This window comes from Diadema antillarum, unplaced genomic scaffold, assembly GCF_040938485.1.
Source record: "Diadema antillarum isolate AM-2024a unplaced genomic scaffold, OU_Dant_1.0 seq00001904_RagTag, whole genome shotgun sequence".
NCBI classification, from domain to species: Eukaryota; Metazoa; Echinodermata; class Echinoidea; order Diadematoida; family Diadematidae; genus Diadema; species Diadema antillarum.
In genome coordinates, this window is record NW_027272570.1 from 59,378 (window position 1) to 82,824 (window position 23,447).

Sequence of the window (23,447 nt, forward strand, 5' to 3'; positions counted from 1 at the left end):
AAAACTCCACATCAAAAAGGCTCTCTCAAACTGCGGCTATCCTCAATGTGCCTTCGATAAGATCAGCCAGCCCAAGAAGAAAGAGTCCAGTACCATCACAGACTCTACAACTCCATTGAGAGGACAGATCGTACTCCCTTACGTCAAAGGAGTTTCTGATGCGTTATGTAGGAACTTAAACAGGCTTAGCATAAAAGTTAACTTCAAGCCCACCAGTCATGTTTAGTAGCGCCGAAGGACGAAATTGAGAGCAAGGATTTCACTGGTCCCATGTATAGAATTCCTTGCTAAGGGAAGACCTTCTAAGGTACCTGTCATGAATCGTACATTGGCGAAACATGCAGAACGATCACTTAGGACCAGATTTCTTGCCACAGACGCCCCAGCTCCACCTCCTCTGAAGTATCTCAACACATCCACGTCGTCATGCCATCACGCGGACCTGGAGAAGGTGGAGGTTCTAGATCGGGAACATCGATACTTTGAAAGGGGAGTTAAGGAAGCAATCTACATCAGGACCTACCAACCTTCTCTCTACAAAGATGGGGGGGGGGGGGCGCTACACACTTCCAAAAGGATGAAGGCTGTAATAGCGTTAACAGCTGAATAAATTCCGGAGGTAAATATCTTGTATCAAGATCAAAAGTTTAACACTAATTTCAGCTGCATTTCCAATGCAGATGAGCTTCTCCTCTATAAGCCTTAGTATTTTCAGAGAAGCGAATCCTATATTTCATATTTTGATTGACGAACTCATTCAACTAACCTTAAAAAACTCTCTGATTAATGCAACAAAATGTTCTGATAGCGAACCATTTCATACACGAATTAACAGACAAAACAGAAAGTTTGCGAGTTCGAAATAAAGAAAGTTCGGAGCATCACCCCTGTCAGCCTGTTGAGTCACGGGTGCACAGAATGCTTCATGTATTTGCGTGGGATTAAAGATTACCTATTAATTTCCAGAGAGTTCGTTAATGCTTCTCCACGGCGTCCTTTTCTATTATCACAAGTCATAGGCGCTTGGTTTTGCATAAACACAACTACCACATTAAGAGGATTGAAGAATCCTCATGTTGTGAACACAAAGAATGATTCTGGAAGTCACCTGATAGAGGCACTAAGAACTGCAGCGAGAAAGAGTCCCGGAACTCCAGGCATGTCAGCGAATATGTCCATCACAAACAGCGGCATGAGCTGTAAAAGACGTATTGTATAGTTTGCACATAACACTTAAGGATTCAGAATTTGTTATTGCTGTCAAACCAACAGTTTTTGGGCTTTCGATCTCCTTACATTTTCAATGATTTTTTTTCTTTTTTCGGAAGTGTACCAAAAAAGAAGCGAAAAAAGCAGAGCACCATGTTTTTGTCTCGTCGTCCTTATAAACACAATTATTGTTATCATACTGGAGACGCTGCTCCAACATATTCGTGACGTCATCGCTGTTAAAGAGTAAATTACATGTAGTTTTGTTACATAGTTTGTTCGTTGGTCATTATTGTTTTTTATTCTTCATTTTTAGGTAAATCATGAACATATCAAGAATTGAATATGAAAATTGAAAAAATACAAACAAATATGGAGAATAAATATCTGAAACATGAGGAGTTTGAATATTGAATAAAGAAATTTATACGTCAAAGAATATAACAAAATGAATGACCATTACAATCACATGTAAGTACAAAAGAACGTCGTCATCACTCGAGAGAAACTCTAAATATTGCGAGACTATCCCAGACCGCGGCAAAAAAATGCGAGCCCACAGTGATGGTGAAGCCATTGTCATTCTTTATCAATAAGAGTTCAACTTGAAAAGGTATACACATGCATTCATAGGTGGAGATTGACGGATAGTCGTAAGATATAGTAATAGAGCTAACCCTGTAATTACCGTGGATAACATCTACATTTGGGATATATCACAAAATATAATGACTTTTTCACTTCATGAAACACATTGCGAAACAAAAGAGAAGGTATTCTATTCCAGATAATCCATTCTGGAAATGATATAGGTATATCGTGATTATCAACAAGAGTGTGTGATTTATCTTACCTGATCCCTATTGCTGACCACACCTTGGGCCAAAGGGTCACAGTCTTTGTAGTATGCATACATCACCAGACCAGAAACAACACAGAGGGAAACCACGAATATATGACAGATAGTGAAGATTCCTACAGCCCTGTAAGGTGGCAAAAAAATAGAAGTGTTTTGACTCTTATGACACTTTGAACAATAATGAAATAGATATGCAGACAAGGGGGAGGGAGGATGAGGTAGGCACCTCACATTAGAGCGTGGTGTGTGTACCTCCTCCCCTCATTACACATACAAACAGGGTCATCCCGCAAGCTGAACACCCATCCTTCGTAAAACCTAAGATCTAAACATTGAAAGCAACGTCGATGAGTCATATAGCCACGAGTCATAATCCCACGACCTACCTATACGACACAACAGTGAGCTTTCGCAAGCACGACGCGGCCGGTAGTTGAACGTGCCGTTTGCAAAATTTGCTTCTGCGCATGATCAAATCCTATATAGAAACGTCCCGTCCAGGGGAAAACGAGAACGGTACTCGGCCAAAATAGCGTTCGGTCCCGGCGCTGCGCAGGATTGTGCCAGCCAGCCAATTAGCAATCTTGTCGCCACGCCTCCGTCCACACAGGAAAGCGAAACTGCTTAGATATGGGGACGGGAGTCCGAGTGCGGGGACTGTCATAGCTGATTGCTTCTGCGTCCTCTCGGTCTTCCCGTCGTGTAGCGAAAGCTCCCTAATAAGTCAAACAGGCTTCCGAGGGTCCGAGCTAGACACTATTAAAATTAAAATAGGCCCACGAGCTACTTAGACACTAGTTAGGCAATATGGCAAAATGTCTGATAGCTCGTGGACCGTATAGCTCGTGGGCCTCTTTCACTAACTATTGATGTCGAGCGCGTGGGCCTTGTTCACTTGGTGTCTAGCTCGTGACTCGTGGGGTGTATAACTAATTAATGTCTTATGCCTCATGACGTCCACCCAAACCGACAAACTGATCCCTGAAATGAATCAATGCTCTATGTCAACAAGGATCATTTGTATAACTGTCGGCATTTTAAGGTAATTATCATGTTTGATATCATTGTCATTGTTATTATGATTATTAGTATTATTTCTGTAATAATACCCATTATCACTATCTTTTAGCGGCGGTAGGATAAGGAGAACTCCTTATCTTTGTCATTCTACTCTCTCAGTGACAATATCTTTGCACAAACGGAAACCAATCTACGCCACTATACTTAAGGCATATTTTGTTTCTTTCCGGAAAATGACCTTATCTGGCCTTATCATCCTTCTTTATTCCTTAAATCATTTACGGCAATCCGCTTTGAAGACCAAGAATGCTTTGGATCACCAATAATAACAATCAGAAGAATAATTTATTTTCCTAGTATGAGAGGAATACAAATGAAAATACGAAAAGTACGCAATATTCTTACAACTTCTTTGAGACTTGCTAACAAGAATTATTTCACGAGACAGTTGTTCTTTATAAAAATGACACCAAGAGTATACGTGGAAGGTGATTAATGGAGTACTCCGGATTAAAGATAGATCGGATTCGGTTATTCGGAAATATTCTCAACATGGTATCTTGATCTAAAATCCTGTACATGGGTGGCTAATGCGTTTAATGATTAACTTTGTTGTTGTTGTTGTTGATTTAGCTCCCAGTCCTGCAAGTAATATCCCAACAAAAAATAAAGAATTCCATTGTTTTTTTTAACTAATCCAATCCTCAATCTATGTTTTTTACTCAAATCCAGGAATATGAGTGAATGACTGACACAGCACAAAAGTTGAAAGCAAAAAAAAAAAAAAAAGAAGAGTCCTTGATATGATGGCATAAAGAATTTTTCACTGAAAAGTGTTATATCCGCAATTTTAATTTGTCTCCTTTAGATAATAAATACAAACTGAATAATTTATAATGTCCTTTGTTACAGGCATAGTGCCTAATTATAGATTAGAATTGCTAAATTGTTCCAATTCATAAGAAAAATTTTGAACAAATTAAAACAATTTTTGCCCAAGTATATTTTTGAAAACAAAGATATATATATAAATATATATATATATATATATATATATATATATATATTCCACGCTTATTTCACCGTATCTGAGAGAGATTCCTTAAGGTTGCTGATTTGTTTTTATACAACTTACAGAGGCACATTTATGTCTCAGTTATCTGCCAACGACTTACCTGACATATTTGTGCATAATATGTTGCAGCAAAAAATGGTGCAGAAGAACACTGCCGTCCATGCTTACCCCACAAGGCAAAAACGTACCCACACACTCTTAGCTCAAAAAACAACTATTTTCACAGGACCCAAATTCTACAATGATCTTCCCGGAGATTTAATCAAATGATATTCTTTGTTCATTTTCAAACTAAAACTGAAATCAATGCTACTTAATGACTATAAATTGCCTAACTAGAACCTTTTGACCTGTTATTTCACATAATCCTCTTTTAATGCATGGCGGATCAATTTTGAAGTGTACGCTTGCTGTACCTCTGGTTTCAGCGTTTTTGCTTCAAAATAATCATTACACTATAATTCTCATACCTGAATTCCTTATGAACTTGATGGTAGATATGTTAGTATACTTGTTTACTTATTAGTCAGTGTTTTTCTTTCAATATGTTCTCATTATCTTTTTGTTCATCTTTTGCCCTTTGTACTTTGCTATCTCAGCTTTCATATAGTTATGTCATCAGTGCTTTGTGTCCTATCCCCATTGCAAAACGTATTCACATTGGTATTTGTTCCTGGACCACGCGGTTACATGCTTTGCTCTTGCGGCTCCCTCATACTTCACATCTTAGTCTTTTATGTTAATATGCTGACACACTTTCTAGTCATGATCCGCTTTTGTGTCATTTTTTGTATCCTGCTTATTTGGATTTTTTGTTTGCTAGTACATGTATATTTGTCTCGCCCACTGGAGATGAAGGCGAGACTGAGGGATCCAAATGGCGTCCGTCCGTCGTCCGTTCGTCACAAATGTTAAAGTTTACCTGCAAGACTCTCTTATGTTGCATAACTTGGCAACTGTTACAGCAATGGCAGCCACACTTGGGTATAGAAGCACTAGGGGTATCTTCATGTTATGGTGTTGTCGGAGGTCATGTGATGATGTCAAAGGTCATCTGAGGTCATATATTAAAGAGTATGTGCAAGACTCTCTTTTGACAAATAACTTCACATAACTTGCTTGGATTACAACCTAACTTGGGTCATAGATGCAGTGGGGGTACCTTCATGTTATGGTGCTGTTGGAGGTCACAGGATAAGGTCAAAGGTCATTTGAAGTCATACGTTAAAATTTACTTGCAAGACTCTCTTATCACACGTAACTCGACACATGTTGCTACAATGGCAATCAAACTTGGGTGATGGATCCGCTAGGGGTACCTTCATGTTTTGGTGCCGTAAGAGGTCACATGATAAGGTTAAAGGTCATTTGAGGTCATACGTTAAAGTTTACTTGCAAGACTCTTATCACACGTAACTCAGCAAATGTCGCTACAATGGCAATCAAACTTGGGTGATGGTAGATGTCTCTTGGGAAGTTGAACGTTACTAAAAGGTCAAAGGTCACAGACAGGGTCAACGAACTTTTAGGGCCCAATGTTAAGTTTTTAGGGCGCATTTCGTTTATGGCTCATAACTTTTGATCCCTTTGTCCGTTTGTGACCAAACTTGGATGGCGGATGTCCCTTGGGGAGGTGAAGGTCGCCACAAGGTCAAAGGTCACAGACAGGGTCAACAAACTTTTAGGGCTCAATGTTAAGTTTTTATGGCGCGTTTGCATTATAGCTCATTACTTTTGATCCCTTTGTCCGTTTGTGACCAAACTTGGATGGTAAATGTCCCTTGGGGTGTTGAAGGTCACTACAAGGTCAAAGGTCACAAGCAGGTCAATTTAATTCTGGGCGTTATGAAAAATATTATTTCCTTGTACGCGAATGGGCGAGACACAATTTGGCACTTGCCTTGTTATGACATCAATGTCACTGAAATATGAAAATAAACGTGTTGGAACTTATAATCACTGCGTCACTAGTGTAAAACCGGTGCATTTTCAGTAATTCAATTCAATTCAATTCTTTGAGAACATATCATGAATAATTAAATATCCTATGATTTTAAATTGGAAAGTACATAGTACTTTACAATTACAAAATCTAAATCCATTTTCGGAATAGCAAAAACTATTTCATTTTCGGGTTACGGAAACCTTTATTTTCTATTTCCGGATGAGAAACTTTGTCATTTCAAGGTTTATTTTAGTTTTTGGATTAATGAATTACCTTGTGATTACATCGCAATAACGAACTTTCGGAATAAGAAGCTGTAACCGATATTTCGAATATAGATTTGATAATCCGATAGCACAAATTTTCTTCTTGAGACTTGAACAATAATAATAAACAAAATCCTTCACAAAGGACAAAACTCTTCTGACTGGCACACATCTTCAAAACAACAGCAACAACAAAACTGTACAATTCCGAAATTCCAAAATTGTTTTGAAAGCTAGCATGGTACCTACTGTTGAGCTCTTTTCTTTGATCCACAGGCCAGCAGTCGCTGAGCAATCATCTGATTCGTGTAAAGGCCGAGTTGTAGAAAAGTATTACCAAACAGCATAGTCCAGACTGAATATGTAATACGGGGATCCGGATTAGTCCTGTATGAACAAAAACGATTCCATTCATTGCAGTCGTACAGGAAATTCCAAAGCATAATAAAGGTTTGGATAGAGATACTTTTTAGTTTGTTTATTGAGCTTAACAGCTTTAATAACATCCATTATGTTGTCCTATGCATTCTCTGCTGCCATAATACATACACTGTGTTTATGATATAGTTCTCGTTTGATTGATTTAAGATTTCTTGGACCAACTGTGTCAGTTCTGGCATACAGTCACAAGTTTTTGAAATGCACAAACTCACTCAGTGAAATATATCCTGTTTCCTTCCAAACCTCTCCTGATCACTTCGTCAACGCCCCCGACGTCGATTGTGCCTTTGACGATGATGGCTATCAAACTACCGACGATCACCACGGCTTGCAAACTATCTGCCCACAGACCTGCCTTAATGCCTCCCTGGGTCAAAAGGCAAAAATAACAAATTGCTGATTTTGATTTGGGATTGATTTTTTTTGGTTTTATTTAATTGTAAGAATAATCGTACACTTCTATAATAGATGTTTATATACATTATAGAAAAGAAATTACACAAAAATTCCGGACTTTGGTGGGGATTTTGGGCTGCCTTCTTTAACATCTGAACACCCTCTTGGATCGAAGAAATGCATCATTCGATTTGGCTTTATCACCTTAAATCATGTAACCATCAGAAACTAGAAATGTCGCTATGGCGACTGGTATGCCTCCACCATATCGCATGGTTCTCCCAATAGGTCAGTACGTCTTGACAAAGTGAGATGACAGTTTCACATAATTGTCGACAAAAAAAACCCAACTGAAATGACATGTTTGTCACAAATGTGTTGGGTGTCTACTTTCCTCAGAAGTAGGTTTCATGTAGATGGATTGCGAAATTGTTGAAGAGACCAAGTATTGAGGAATTTGAACATTTTCACTTGACCTTTAACCCCATGGCCCACAATTCTTCAAATAATCACTAAATGGTAACAGCAATTATTATGACAATATTTTGACATATTTTCAACACATGGGGGAAAATTTGACACTTAAACATTTTCACTCGATCTTTGACCCCAGGGTTCAAATCTTTTCCGACCGAATTATAGTGCAGTAATGCATGTGTAGTGTACATGTATACTTAGTTTGATTAAGTTCATGCATTGAGTAATCTCCAAGGTATGGAAAAAAGGTGTAATTTTGGCATGAAACAGGGGCGGATCCAGGGAGGACCGCAACCGGCGCACGCCCCCCCCCCCTTTATTTTTTGCTGAAACAAAAGAAATAAAAAGAAAAAAATGGGGGGAGGGGTGCGTGCGCCCCCCCTTTGATTTTGTAAACGCGCCCCCCTCATTACGGAATTCCTGGATCCGTCCCTGTGAAATAATAGAATTTTAGCATTCTAACCTGACCATGACCCTATCACAAATTCCCAAGAGAATCACTGTCAGGCAGAACATGCATAACGTATGTATTATTAAGTTTCATGGATATACCTTAAGCCATTTCTGAGAAATGGAGGAAAAAGTAAAATTAATTTTTGGCATATTCATTTGACCATTGACCCCATAGTCAAAAACTTTCCCCATAGAATCTTTATCTGGTAATACATGTATAATTATACTAAGTTTGAAGAAATGGTGAATTTTTAAGAATTTGATCTTGACTTTTGACCCTTGATCTCGAGCATGCGTATCCAAAAGTCGATAGGCACAATTTCGTTGACTCATGCACACATGATGCCAAGTTTCATCAGGATACCTCAAACTCTTTTTAAGTTATGCTGTCCACAAAATTGATTACGGAGGGAGGGAGGGAGGGAAGGACGGACACAGAAGGACGGACCGAAGGAAGAAGGGACCGAAAGTTATGAATGTATAGAGGGCAGTTCTGTTCAGCAGTGAACAAAGGCTATGATACCTATTTAACTTGATAGTGTGACTTAATAATATAGATGACCAGTCCTCTTTATCGCCGAAGTAGGCTACCATACGTTGAAATAGGCCTATAGATACAAGCTTGCTTGCCGCGGGATTTGTTCAACAATATTGTGTCGCAGAATTATTGTAAATCTCGTTTTAGTTTCGTGCTAAAACATTTTGCATATGTAAGAATAAGAGGGCTTGACCAACAGTGAATTAAATCTTACAGCTTGCTGATCTCAGTGCATCAGACAGTGTTCATCAGTGAGAAAGAAGATAAACGGAATAGTAATGTGAAGGGTATACAATAGACCTGTATAGAGATTCGTTTTACATGGGGCATTTGCTCGTCGTTCTTCGGGTACTTGTACGCTAAACCGTTATTGCCGCTACTGTATCTGCGCAGCCTGCAAGGTCTTTAGAATGACATACAGTATTGCTCGCCATGATATACCTGTCATAATAACCTTTAATAAGATGAGTGTAAGACTTAATGTATATTGCTTAGTGCAGAAGCCTGATTTTAAAAAAGTAGTCAAAAGTTACAATGACGACCAATTTATCATAATATCAAATATTGCACTGCTTGCCTTCATGCTCCCTGGAGTAAAAGGGCATTAATTAAAACGTAAGATATACCACTGTGCTGTAGAAGATGCATACTGCTCCAGTAGACATCACGGCAGTCCACAAGTCCGTGCCGGTTACTATAGAAACAAATGGAAAACAATATACGGATTAACAAAGAATCCTTTGCTATGGATTTTTTCTTGGTTTTAAATTCTTATTATATAATTGTATACGCCATTGTACAGACCAAGGTTGTATCTCTCTTATTTGTGAATCAATTGTGGCTATTCATGAACATTTTGCAACAATATTCGACCTTGATAGGTATCGTTTTTTGTTTGCATATACCGAAGTGCAACAAATGGTGGAATTGTTAAGTGTGATTAATTTTTGTCTTATTACCTACCTGCATTTAGTGCTGTGGCTGGAGCGTAGAGAACGACACCCATGTAGAGTAGCTGTATATTCAAGTAAAAAGTGGTACGTAAATATCAAATACCAACTCGGTAGACCGTTCGTTGAACAATGACTGAAATAGGTCTGCAAAGTAAACTCACCGACTTACTGTGTAAGTTAGTGATATCCACTGATAAGACTTCAAGCCGACAATTTAGTTGTCAAATTGATAATCCGAAATGACAGTGAAAGCACTCTTTGTAGTTGCAAGCTCTTCACCCCCTCTATCCCCCTTCCTCAGAGGTGCCCACATAAGCCTAGTCTTTTCAATGGGTACCTCCACTTTCTTCGCAGAGTGTATAAGTACGATTGTATGACTCTTTTTTTTTTTTTTACTGATCACGTAGACATTAACATGAATATCTTGCTATCTCTGGCGGGCTATGTATATTTTCAACGACGCGCATGTCAAATTTCAAATATTTCTTTGTACATTCTGTTGAAAACAAGTAAAAATCAAGTTTAAATCAAGATTGAAAAAAGAAGCTAGGTGGAGAGTATTATATTCTGGATAAAATTTTATCATCTAAGTGATTGGCTAAAAGACATCGCAGAGCGATTCTGACATCGTATGGTCACTTTGGGATCCCTCCTAGGATACCTTTCTATTCTTTAAAAATTTGATCCAAAATGTGAAAATGATACTCTACCTAATTTCGAGCTTCTGGTTAAAACCATGGGCCTCAATGCCTTCAATAGCACTATTCATTTCGGGACTGCGCCCATCAGTGAATAGTTATTATAATTGGAGTCACCTCTGCCCATAATTTTAACCGGAAACTCTAAAGGCATATCCGCAATTAATGACTTGCGTATGAGTAAACTAGTTATTTTGCATTAGTTTTAGGCATCATGCTGTCAGGTGGACGAACAAGTGAAGGAACCATTACTCACTGTTTGAAGGGAGTAAACCACTGAGCCGCTCAGCCTCATTGCTCGGCTGAATCTCAATTCGAAGTACTGTCAAAAGCAGAGAGACACAATAACAACTAGACTTGGAATTTGTCAAGACTGACAAATTAGGTGATCCGATTTTTTTTTAATCAATGATTCGAGTCCTGATCGCAATAGGCATGACCATATAGGTCTCATCTGTGTTTAGAGACATTGGCCGTGTGATATTTGGATTCTCATTTAGAAAAGAGAGTCAGGTCTGCCATCTTTGGTACCAAATACGGTATACACTATAACGAAGATTCAGAATGAAGTATATTTGACCATTGACCCCACTTTGCACAGCCAAGATGGCATCTGAGCAAAAAGTGGTTATTTTGTGAAATGATTCTTGTAACATGGTCTTTGCGTGTGCAAAATATGGGAAAGATAGAACATGTATTCACCAAGATACAGGTTGAAACATTTATGACATTTGACCCTAATTTACCAACAATATACAAACGCACACACACACACACATACACAAACATACAAACACAAACATACGTATATACTGTGAATCTCGACCTAAGGGGAGTCAGTCTATATGTACAGGATTTGGGATAAACCCTGTGATCCAGACATCAGAAATGATTCTGGCCGAATTAAAAACAAAACAAAAACAAAACAGTCTCATCTCAGCTAACAGAGAATTCTTCCCCACCCAATAGTGAATGTATAGATATGGAACTGCATTTCTGTCTATCAAATCATGTATTTGACTTCCTTAGAATATATGGCTAATTATGTCAAAGTTTTCACACTATTGGTGCATGTAAGTTCCAAGAAATCATGCACCAATAGTGTGAAAACTTTGACATAATTAGCCATATATTCTAAGGAAGTCAAATACATGATTTGATAGACAGAAATGCAGTTCCATATCTATACATTCACTATTGGGTGGGGAAGAATTCTCTGTTAGCTGAGATGAGACTGTTTTGTTTTTGTTTTGTTTTTAATTCGGCCAGAATCATTTCTGATGTCTGGATCACAGGGTTTATCCCAAATCCTGTACATATAGACTGACTCCCCTTAGGTCGAGATTCACAGTATATACGTATGTTTGTGTTTGTATGTTTGTGTATGTGTGTGTGTGTGTGTGTGTGTGTGTGCGTTTGTATGTTGTTGGGTTTTTTTCAGTTTAAAGAAAAAGAATCATGTCATATACACAGATCTGTCATTATCCCGTCAAGCAAACTGCATGGTTATTTATCGATGACGGTCTCCTGTGTCTTAACCGGAATAAGACTGTGTTCTCGTATATATTATAATCATTCCTATAAGTACTTGTAAAGTATAGGTATTATAGATTTTGTTTTCATGTTTTGATGAGAAGGTTGTTGCTGATTTGTCATGATGATGTCATTTGTACAACTGAATTACTGAAACTGAATTGCTCTAGTTAACTTGCAAAACGACTTGCCTCGTAAATGCTTGTCAAGTTGAGTCTCATATAGATTGGGAGGAACCATCTGACGGCGAGAATTGCACCAGTACACAAGGTGACTGCAAGCCAACCGTACATGGTGTTGTAGACGTAGACATCTCCTGGAGTACCGATGACTGAAATAGCAGATACAAAGCTCAGCGTCATGGAGAATGCGACAGGAAAGATGTTCACCTTGCGATCTCCGAGAAGAAACTCGTCGGTCGTTCGCTGACGTCCTCCAGTGAGCGCTGCATAAACACCGATGGCTGCCGAAGCTAGGAGCATGGCAGCGAACACCACGTAGTCCCACACTGAGAATTGCCTGGCACCTTCCATAGTGACTTTTGTTAAAAAATTGTCAAAGCACAGTGATTTAATTTGCAAGTTCTATAAATGCTTCGAGCAGATTGTACAGGTAATTGCACACATGAATTTGAATAAAGAAAAACTTAAATGACGTTTTGGCAATAAGTTTGTGTCCCGACAGAGCAGTGTGTCAATGTCAATTCCAAGCCAATTAAGATGCTTTCCCGAGAAGGCAGAGGAACTGAACACACGAACAAAAGGATAAAAAATATGTATCATATATATATATATATATATATATATATATATATATATATATAGTGAGAACTTTGAGCAAAGAAAATAGGTTTTCATCGGGATTCGAACCCGAGACCTCCGGATTACTAGACCGGTGCTCTACCGACTGAGCTATTGAAAGCCCTAGATCGGTCTCGACCCAAAACCCTTAACTCTCTTTTCTCGTGTGGTCAGAAGCTATAGTGTGTGTATGTGTGCCATACACACACACACACATTAACCTGACATAAACCCAAAGGATGTAAATCAACTTTGAAATCAATGCGAGGGATTGCCGGAACGATGCAGCTTGTTGTAATATATTTTGAAACAAGAAAGGGAAAACTGACCAGAAACAAATAATAAATAGTGAAAACTTTGAGCAAAGAAAATGGGTTTTCATCGGGATTCGAACCTGAGACCTCCGGATTACCAGACCGGTGCTCTACCGACTGAGCTATTGAAAGCCCTAGATCGGTTTTCGTCCCAAACCCAATGAAAACCCATTTTCTTTGCTCAAAGTTTTCACTATTTATTATTCGTTTCTGGTCAGTTTTCCCTCTCTTGTTTCAAAATATATTACAAAAAGCTGCATCGCTTCGGCGATCCCTCGCATTGATTCCAAAGTTGATTTACATCCTTTGGGTTTATGTCAGGTTAATGTGTGTGTGTGTGTGTGTGTGTGTGTGTGTGTGTGTGTGTGTGTGTGTGTGTGTGTGTGGCACACATACACACACTGCACTATAGCTTCTGACCACAGGAGCAAAGACTGCACTATAGCTTCTGACCACACTCTCAGTTGAATCAGCATTCAGATCACGTCAACACATTTTGTCTCTCCGTCTCCAATCATGTCTGGACGAGGAAAATCTGGCAAGGCTCGCACCAAGGCCAAGTCTCGATCATCACGCGCCGGCCTGCAGTTCCCCGTCGGCCGAGTTCATCGCTTCCTTCGTAAAGGCAACTACGCCCAGAGAGTAGGCGCTGGTGCACCAGTGTACCTAGCTGCTGTTCTCGAGTACCTGACCGCTGAGATAGTTAAGGGTTTGGGACGAATACAGATCTACGGCTTTCAATAGCTCAGTCGGTAGAGCACCGGTCTAGTAATCCGGAGGTCTCGGGTTCGAATCCCGATGAAAACCCTTTTCCTTTGCTCAAAGTTTTCAGTATTTGTTATTTGTTTCTGGTCAGTCTTCCCTTTCTTGTTTCAAAATATATATTTATTTATGTACAATGTATATATATATATATATATATATATATATATATATATATATATATACATAGGCCTATGGCAAAGATACTGCAAAAAAGTCACATTTCAAAATCTGCGATGAAATGTTAGTCATTCTGTAGTGTCTCATATATTCACAATTCACATTTGAAGTAATGAGAAAAAAAATGAAGAGGCGAAAATCTGTGAGTAGTGACGACATTCTACATTTTCTATTGTTACAACAGATAGGAATGTTGCAATACCTTTCATTCAGTAACACTTTCATCGTCACGATGATACCGTGTTTCATTATTCTTTTCAATGATTTTCACTGTTTTCACGTATTTCAATGTCATCATACAGATCAATCACGAAAGGTCGACTATTTCGGAACTTGAGCCTCCTCAGTGTCAAAATCTGTGTCTTTAAGATCTGCCCATAAGTGCATGTGCCCAGCGTCACACCCACACAAAAAGTAGCTTCCCATAATATGGAGCACTCGTCTTCTATCAGTGAATCCACTAACCAATGTATGAAATGAAACATACACTGGTACTTTACCATTCATTATGAAGGAGGGGGAGGAGAAAGGGTTTATTCTCAGCCTGGGTAGAATTGGTAATTTACGAGATATAAAGGTAGGTAAAAGTTAGTTTCTTTTTTGAGCATTCACCGACTATCATTGATTCTACCAAACAGTGTCTCTTTGGTGAATTGGCGAGCTCACGTTTAATCTCTTTTAATATATTCCATGTTTGAAAATAGTTTAGAAAATGATGTAATGAATATAGCGATAGCTTGTTGGCCGAGTATGGTTCTGTTGTTTCCCTCCTTCCCTTTCTGTTGTGGACGAGCCGTATACTAATGTGTACCCTTCATATTGGTCCATAATTTTAGATGATTGTTATCGTTCTAGTTTGAAACAAAACTCATCAGTTGGTCACACTGGAATATCGCTAGAAGATGATAACCGGACACCTAAAAGATCTTGAAATAGAATACATTTTCCTATACTTGGTTGTACAGATATACCGTAGATATAAGACGATAGTTTCTTATGTTCCAACCATGATGGGGTATAGTATTCATGCACTTCAATAAAATGTATAAAACATCCTATTGGAACAATGTATTCTCACTATGACTTACCTCTATATATTATAATGAACTGATTGAACAGCATGCGATCACAGGTACATGCGCAAGACGACATAATAGGATGTCCCCATTTATACGCATTTCATATAAGTATTGTTTTGTTATGATGATACTTTTTTATTCAATAAGTCGACCTTTCCGATACAACCTCCTAATCTTTGGTTGGCAGTTGATTGTGAAATGTCACAGATGTTTCGTGGATCTGGCAAATTGTGTCCAGGAGGACCTACTGGCGACCAATCGATTGACTATAAGCTATTCGGTATGCTTTTTCGTTGTTTATGCTGTCTTGTCCGTAGACTGATAGACATGGTAGGTTAGCATTTTCAGGACTGGTATTCAATGATTGCTGGCAATAAAAGACGATTTTTATTCGTCAGGCAATTGCTGAGTAACTGAAGATTGATCGCCAGCCATGTGCCAATTACTATAGTATTGCTATCAGTTTTGGCATTGCGTTGATGTTTACAGCAAACCACAATAACTTACCTCAACATTCCCCATCAAGCAGAAGATTGTGATTATAATATTTTCTTGAGCTTTACACAGAATGATGCAGTTGGAGGAAACTCTATGCAACAGACATGATGAACCCTGTCCAAGGCTTTCTGCAAATTGTGGATCACTGAATATCACTGAATTGTTGGTTTATATCATAAAAGACGCTCTTATCTGCTGTGCGGATATAAACTGTTGCCTAATCAAGTGAAAAGAAAATATTTTCTGCACAAGCTAATAGAATGGAACATTGCTGAGGAAAGCAAAGGGGCCTTCTCTTGCTTCCCTTTCAAACTTTACCGTTAGACTATCATCATGACCAAACAACACCTTCCTTGACCATGTGGACTAACCCAGTACAAACCTATAGCAGGGTCGACATTGGCAGTGGCCCTTTGGCCCGGTGGCCCTTTGGCCCGATGGCCCGGTGGCCCGGTGGCCCGGTGGCCCGGTGGCCCGGTGGCCCGGTGGCCCGGTGGCCCGGGTCCACTAAAACGTGATATCGAGCCACCTAATATTCGAAAAGGCTTTCTTTTGGTAGCCCTATCTGTTATGCTCCTGTTTATTTTTGGCTACTACATTTCTTTTCCGGGCCACCAAAATTTCATATGTAAAGATTTCAGTGGGCTGAAGTGACCCCAGAGAAAAACAAAGTTGGTGTCGAGCCATAACAATGCAATGTAGTACTCTCCTCCTTCTTCTCTAACACAGCAGGAGAAGCACTAATACATGTAATACAATGTCATGTAGTTTCGTTCAGACGGTGATCCTTAACCTCAAGGAGAGCTATCTTCGAGGATCTTGAAGTTAACTTGCAGATAGCTTTCCACGAGATATCTCAGGGTTAGCGCTCATCTATAAACTAGCCATGGGGGTCCCCACTCGTAGTTAAGCATCGCGTCGACAAAACTTTTTGATAGGAATTCGTAGATAGCGTAGTTACGGGAAGCAGTGAGCCTATCCTCGAGGATAGCTACCTTCGATGATAAGCTTCGTTGTGTGAACGCGCGTCGTAGTTAGGGGGCCAGAGCCTATCCTCAAAGATAGCTATCCTTGAGGATAAGGATCACCGTCTGAACCTAATGGTCATGTACAAATTTGTTTCAGAAATGTAAATCGGCATCCTTCGCTTTGTATAAGCTTGGAAAAGTTCGTCAGTTTTTGGATGTAAAGACCACTAAGAAGCTTGTTCAGGCTTTTGTTACATGTCATTTGGACTATTGTAACAGTTTGTTGTACTAGTATAGTATCTCTGACTCACAGCTACATAAACTCCAGGCAATTCATAATGCAGCGAAAAGACTTCACATGCATGTAACCTTGGACTTACTGTTGAATTTCCATAGTTAACCGTCGGTGCCGTCTGCTTCCTTACTAAGCGATCTCCATTAAGTGTGTCATCCCTAGCGCAGTCACTTAGGGGTCTTCTCGCATTTTTCTGCGGTTCCTACAGGCCTAACAAACCTTTGGTCAATGAAACCGACGTAAGGTATAATCTTTCATCGCGATACATGAAAATATAGAGGAAGAAACAGTTGAATAAAATCACCGAAACTCTTTACTTACCAACTGGTCTCGATACAATTCAAGGCAATGAGAAAGTGGCTGCACCTCCTGAGCTTCGAACAATGAACTTCCTGGAAAGTTCTCTTCAGTATAAAGCCTGCCTGCTTAATTCGATCTGCCGCAAATTTTCAGATGCATTTGGTTTTTAATAGTCCATCACTAAGATTTTGATTCAGTAATCTGATAATAAAAATGGCATAAACATTGTCAAACATTCATGACCCTCCAAAAAAAAGGAGGGCGAAACACGACCTCTAAACAAATGAATTACCCCTGATATGTGTGCACAGACACTTTTGACGATGCTAGTAAAACCAGTGGAGAACGTGCATAGGGTATAGAAACCCCCCTCGTCCCTTGGCGTTAAAGCAAAAATCCCCCAAAGTCCTGGGGGTGTTTCATCAACGTTTGTCAGCGCTGACAACTTGAATCACCATGGTAACAGTCAGTGACCAGAGCATCTCAGCCAATGAAAACCGAGGATTTTGCTGAAATTGTCAACGCTGACAGTTGTCAGCGCTGACAAACGTTGATGAAACACCCCCCTGATATCGAATGTGTGTGTGTGTGTGTGTGTGTGTGTGTGTGTGCACATGCCATGTATTATAAAGCATCTTGGAAATCACTTTGGACGCAGTAATCCTGTTTCAAACTCACACAAACTGTTATTAGACAAGGGGATTCCTTTCTTCTCTTTTGAGGGAAGGGGGAGGGGAGGGAATAGTAAAACACAAACATTGTTTTTCTTAAGACCATTTTACCCATGGTTCTCTTTTTCTGGCTGTAAGAAGATCTAACATCATCAAAATTAATCATTATAGCCTTCTTTCTTTCACTCCATTCATTCTTTTTGTGTTGTTGTTGTGTGTTGTGCTTTTTATTCAATCCTTTGTGCCTATTTCCCTTCATACCAGCATTTTGAATACAAAATGAATACAGAGGTTTTTTGTGTCTTTTTTACAGTACTAACATTTCTTTTCACTTGCCATTACTCAACTAGGTATTAAACCTCCGTTGTTTCCCTTTTGTTACATTCATCAATCAATGGCGAGGAAAAAAACTAACTTTAACCGACACAGAATAATCGTAACAGACTCTGAGCATCATCATTATCAAATCGATAAAAAAGACTAAGCCCTACCCTAAAGAAAAACAAATAACCTAATCTAAGAAAACCACAGAATTACATATCATGTTATTTCAATCTTTCAAATGATTTCAACCTTGCAGTCCATAAATTTGTCCAAACAACAATGCTGACGTGAAGAATAAACATTAATCTCACGTATCATCAGTGCACGTCATTATTCTACTTGTATCCTTATCTGAACAGGCAACAAGCCAATTCCTATCGCAATTTTAATACAGCAGTATAGCCCTTGACGAGGGTAGGCGAAAGTTGTAATTTGTTTTCCTGACGAGGCGAAGTACAGACATTGTAGGTTTAGAAATATTTCTTCCCAATTAACTTGTAGCCGTTTAAATAAATTCTAGGTTTTTGATTCCTTCCCAATTAAACACACACACACACACACACACACACACACACACACATACAAACAAACAAACGAACAAATAAACACATACTCTGATATCCTAAGATATTCAATGGTTATAGTGTCGAGTAAAATTAACAACTTAAGAATATAAGATAACAATAAAATGGCATAAAACATAAATTTGAAGTTACAAGTCATCGTCATTGTCACGCTTATCTAAGTCCATGGACTTCATTCAAACCATGATTTTGACACAACACCACTTTCGTGAATGTTGCGAGCCATAATATACAGCCATGTTTAGTGACGAGTTATATTGTTATAAAATCGCTTGCCTTGCAGGCCATACTGGGCTTCATTTTTCAGTTGACATCGCCTGGTATGTGGCAAAAAAAGTTATAGAGATCAGGGAGGTGAGATTCATAACGCGAGCCTCTTAACAATTTATGATGGTACACGTTTAAAACCGTAAAAACTTCTTATCTTTCGTTAAAATAAGGGAATGAAAATAAAACATAGTAAACCGTTTGTATATACATATAGGATGTGGAAGGAATAAAGTCAATCTTTAAGTGCGTTTGAAAAGTTGGACAAACACAGTTTATTGTCACACGTGTTAATGGGCAGTATACAAATATTATCGGGTGTTTACGATTGTTATGCAATGTCATTAAATTGTGTACACATATACACATATACGCCGAAGTCAACGCTAGTAATCACGCCCCTTGATAAGTAGTTAGAAAAAAAGCTGAGAGCGAGACTCGTACTATCGAGAAGTCTTTCCAAATTTCGCCTTTTTAGTCGAAAGCCAATGTATCGTCATGTTCTAAGGACAGACGATCTGATATGAACAGGAAAACTACCATGATGATCTATTAATATTTGGCGCAATCAAAACGGAATTCTACCGCGTCGGGTATATCAACAACAGAAATTACCCTTAAGATCACGTATTATAAGAACTCTGAGATATAGGGGTATACATGCACATACTATGGCTGAATGCAAAGCCAAAACATAGTTCTCATAATATACGCCAGCAGAACTCGATTATTGCTCTAAAGATTATAAACGTGTGCATAAGAAATGTGTGACATAAAATCGATTTCGCGTGGGGTAACGACGAAAATGCGAAATTTTCACCAAAAAATGTCCACACGGAATTTCGGAGCGTGGGTATTTTGTTCCATGTTCATCATTTCACTGCTGGCAACCAGGGACAGCCTGGTAGTATTGTCGCTGCCCGGAAAGCAGTAGATGACAGGTTCGAGTCCCGCTGGTTCCTTTTTTCAGACATGTTTGTTAATTTACAGATCAGCAGTTGCGATCTTAACAAATTTGATTTCTAGAGGGAGACAAAGTGAAGAAACTCGCACCTGAACCTTCACCCCTATGAATAATATTTTTTCTTTCATTCGCAAAAAAGTTCGCCAGAAGGTCCATAATCTCAGAGCTTACCCCCACCTTGGTTACAACGTAGTTTTCATAATCGATTATAGGTAATCGACCAATCGGGCCACAGTGATATCAACGATCTTCCGGGCCAGATTGAATCACATGCAGCTTGTTGTATAAGATACGATTGCAAGGGCACAATAGATCATCACGTTATATTAAATGGGTTAGTCAAATACCGGTTAGTGATTGGCTAAACACAGTCACGTGATGGAAGCACATTCGTTATTCAATTCAATTCAATTCATACATTTATTCAATAATAAAAATCGTTTCGATATAAAATGTTTACAAAATGTAGCAGGTACAGTTCTGAGAAAGCCAGAGGCTTGTTAGAATAGAATGTACCCTTGAAAACAAATCATACACATATTGCAATTCGAACATTAAAATACCAAATGATAAAAGTAGCACAGAGAAAAATCATTGAAACATATTAAAACAAGCACAGAATTGAAATTAAAAAAAATTACCAATAACATCAAGGGAACATGGAGAGAATAAAACATACTAAGACAAAGGACAAAACAAAACAAATAACACCACAAGAAGCAAAGCAAACAAAACAGAACGAGGTATCTAGAACGAGACTACAAAAATACGTTTAAATAGTACGAGAAGACATTACCGATTGCAGCTCATGTAAAATACATAATAAAATAATGTAATTCAAATTTCCTACTTTCACTAAAATGAGAAGGCAAGAGCATATCGAATTTTTTTCTTGAAATTGTTCAGAGGCAGCTTTTTAAGATTTTCCGGAATTCCGGAGTTCCAAATATTAGATCCATGAAACCTTATCGACTGTTTTTGGGTACGAGTTGTTCGGAAACAAAATGGATGAATATTGAATTGATGCCGTGTGTTTTTTGAGTGAATTTCATCACAACGTTTGAAATAATCCATGAAAACAGATGGAAGTGTATTGTGAATAAACTTAAACATAAAAATTCCAGTCTTGTACAAAACCAAATCAGACAGAGATAAGACGCCGAGGCGTCGAAATAGATCATGTGTATGCGCACAATGTGAGCCAGTGCAAAGACAAATAACCTGCTTCTGTAACACCACTAGTCTCTTTAAAAGGTAGGCAGATGCACGACCCCATATGAGGTTGCTACCCCATATAATATAACAGATGATGACTTTTGTTGTCGGGAACATGGACCGAACGTTCCACCCTCAGGGTTTGAAATGCTATTTCGGGAGGCAATAAGTCCCTCAACAGTATTTCAAACCCTTCGGGTGGAACATTCGGTATGTTCCCTCCCTCGCCAGTCATCATCTATATAATGTTCTACCAATTATAAGGAGGTTCGAGAAATGGAGTCACAACAGTCTTATTCGCTTTGATCCTATGCTCGAAGCCGCCACTCAAAAATACTTGAAGTATGTGTCAAACTGGATCTGCCGCTCAGATGCGAAGACAATTGACTCATGTCTCACTGCATAATCACCAGCCACTTTCCAAGGAATATTATGTCTTTGTGATGGTAATTACTTTTCGCTATCCCTAGTTACAAACGATGGACGGGAGACAATGGTAAAGGCACGGGGGTGCGCGAATAGAAATTACTCAAATATTGCTGAAATAGATATCAAAATTACTCGCCTGTACGTGTCTGTACGCTAATCTGACATATTAATTTATAAAGAACTGTACTTGAAGATGATACCATATTAGTTTCATTTGGCGGAAATAAGGAGAAAAGTGACAAAACCGGCTTTCCATAAGGGTAAAATTTCAAACACTTTCACAAAATATAGCTCAGATTTACACTTTTGCACATATTTTCGAACGGAATTGACTTTCGTTTTATATGTTTATCATTAGGTGAAATTTCATTGAATTTGATATATAAACGAGCAGCATATACCCAATATTATGTTAGCGTTAAAAAGGAATCTTCAGATTGCTCAGAAAGATGGCGGCTTCAAGCATTGAACATCAAAGGCACAACTGCACCTGTGGAATTCTTTAGTCCATCCATAGAAAACTGACAGCTGATTGAATAATCATAGTCAGTTATAACTCCATCTCTCGAACCTCATTGGTTCTACTTTTCTACAATGCTAATTGTGGGGATAACGGGGGGGGGGGAGGTTCTTCTGCAGTAAAGAGTCGTGTAAAGGTTCTACCATCAAAATATCTCTACACGTTTGATCTTAAAACACGCCAAAACAACTCGTCATCATGGTAAAACGCGTCAGCCAGGTAAATTTTTTGGTAGACCCTTTCGATGTACGCCCTATTCATGGTATTGAAAGCAAATCCTAAAATGATGGAAGATGAATTTTGAGCCCTTCCGAGAACTATGTTTTAGCTTTAACCTTTCAACGAACATCGTGGAGGTATTAAGAAGTTGCTTTTATTGTTTAAAGATAAGATACTTTTGAGGTCTACCTGGCTTGACTTCTGCCCAGTTTGATGCAATCGTTATAATGCTTATCAAGAATTTCAGAGCGATTTTAATCGGACTCCCAGGTGGTTTCTGGCTCCTGTTGATCTCAACTGCCGTGAACACATTCATTTGTTTCTTGGCGTTTCAAATGTGAGCAGTGGAGGATATGAATGAACTTTGCAGATAATATCTGAGGTAACATGGAAATACAGGACGAGTATCATCGTGGTATGCCCAATGGATGTGTATGATCTATCTTATGCAAACATTTTAGGTTATATTCGTTTACAGTGTTGGCCCTATACACAGATTCGGTGATTCCTTGGTGGTGTTATTCTTGGTCGCCTCGAGCAAAGCTTTTTCACAGTCTGTTGGTCTCATGAGGTTAGTTTTGTTCAAGAGCAAAGGTGTGTGTTTGACTGCACACTAGCCTACAGGTGGTTAAAACAACGCAGCAAAAACGCATTATAGATATTGCTTTTTTAATTGTATTTGTTTTTTGCTTCCGTCGTTTGTATATGATACGATGAATTAATGATGATATACTTGAATTTCGACTCTTCGGAGTTAGACTGCGATATACGGTATATGAAGTCACCTCTCAAATTTCTGCGAGAAATTGCGTACCAACGCATGTTTGTTTGATATATAACAACACTTCAGGTACGCCAACAGAATTGTCGAATTTTACTCCAAAATGTACACATATGCCTAAAGAATGTGTGGAATGATGCTGTAATAACAAAATATTCGTTGGGCAACTATAAAAATGCAAAATATTAACCAAACAGGTTTGCCGGAGTGGTAATCTGAGAATGGGGTCGGCTAACTCGGACCCGGAGACAGCTCGGCCTCGCTTTGACGGCGGGACCGAATGTTATGTTGTAATTATGGGAGCGCTTCGCGTTCTGGCTGGTCGCATCTAATATTGCAAGAAAATATGACATGGTGCAAGACGGGTTCTCAAACCCTTATCAGAACTACGTTTTCACTTTAATCATGTTATGG

General features: G+C 38.8%; 1 protein-coding gene and 1 non-coding gene across 2 annotated transcripts; both read right to left on the minus strand.

Moving 5' to 3' along the window:
• Nucleotides 1–407: 407 nt before the first annotated feature.
• LOC139713093 (sodium-coupled monocarboxylate transporter 2-like) lies at nt 408–12,396 on the minus strand. Its single transcript, XM_071624851.1, has 8 exons — nt 12,055–12,396; nt 10,587–10,652; nt 9,643–9,694; nt 9,306–9,373; nt 7,028–7,182; nt 2,063–2,192; nt 1,109–1,197; nt 408–480 (listed from the first exon to the last, which is right to left on the minus strand). Exons 1-8 carry the CDS (start codon nt 12,394–12,396, stop codon nt 408–410), a joined length of 975 nt encoding a protein of 324 aa, XP_071480952.1.
• A 640-nt stretch (nt 12,397–13,036) lies between these two features.
• Nucleotides 13,037–13,110, minus strand: Trnat-ggu (transfer RNA threonine (anticodon GGU)). Its single transcript has one exon. It is a non-coding gene; the product is annotated as a tRNA-Thr (tRNA).
• Between the last annotated feature and the right edge of the window lie 10,337 nt (nt 13,111–23,447).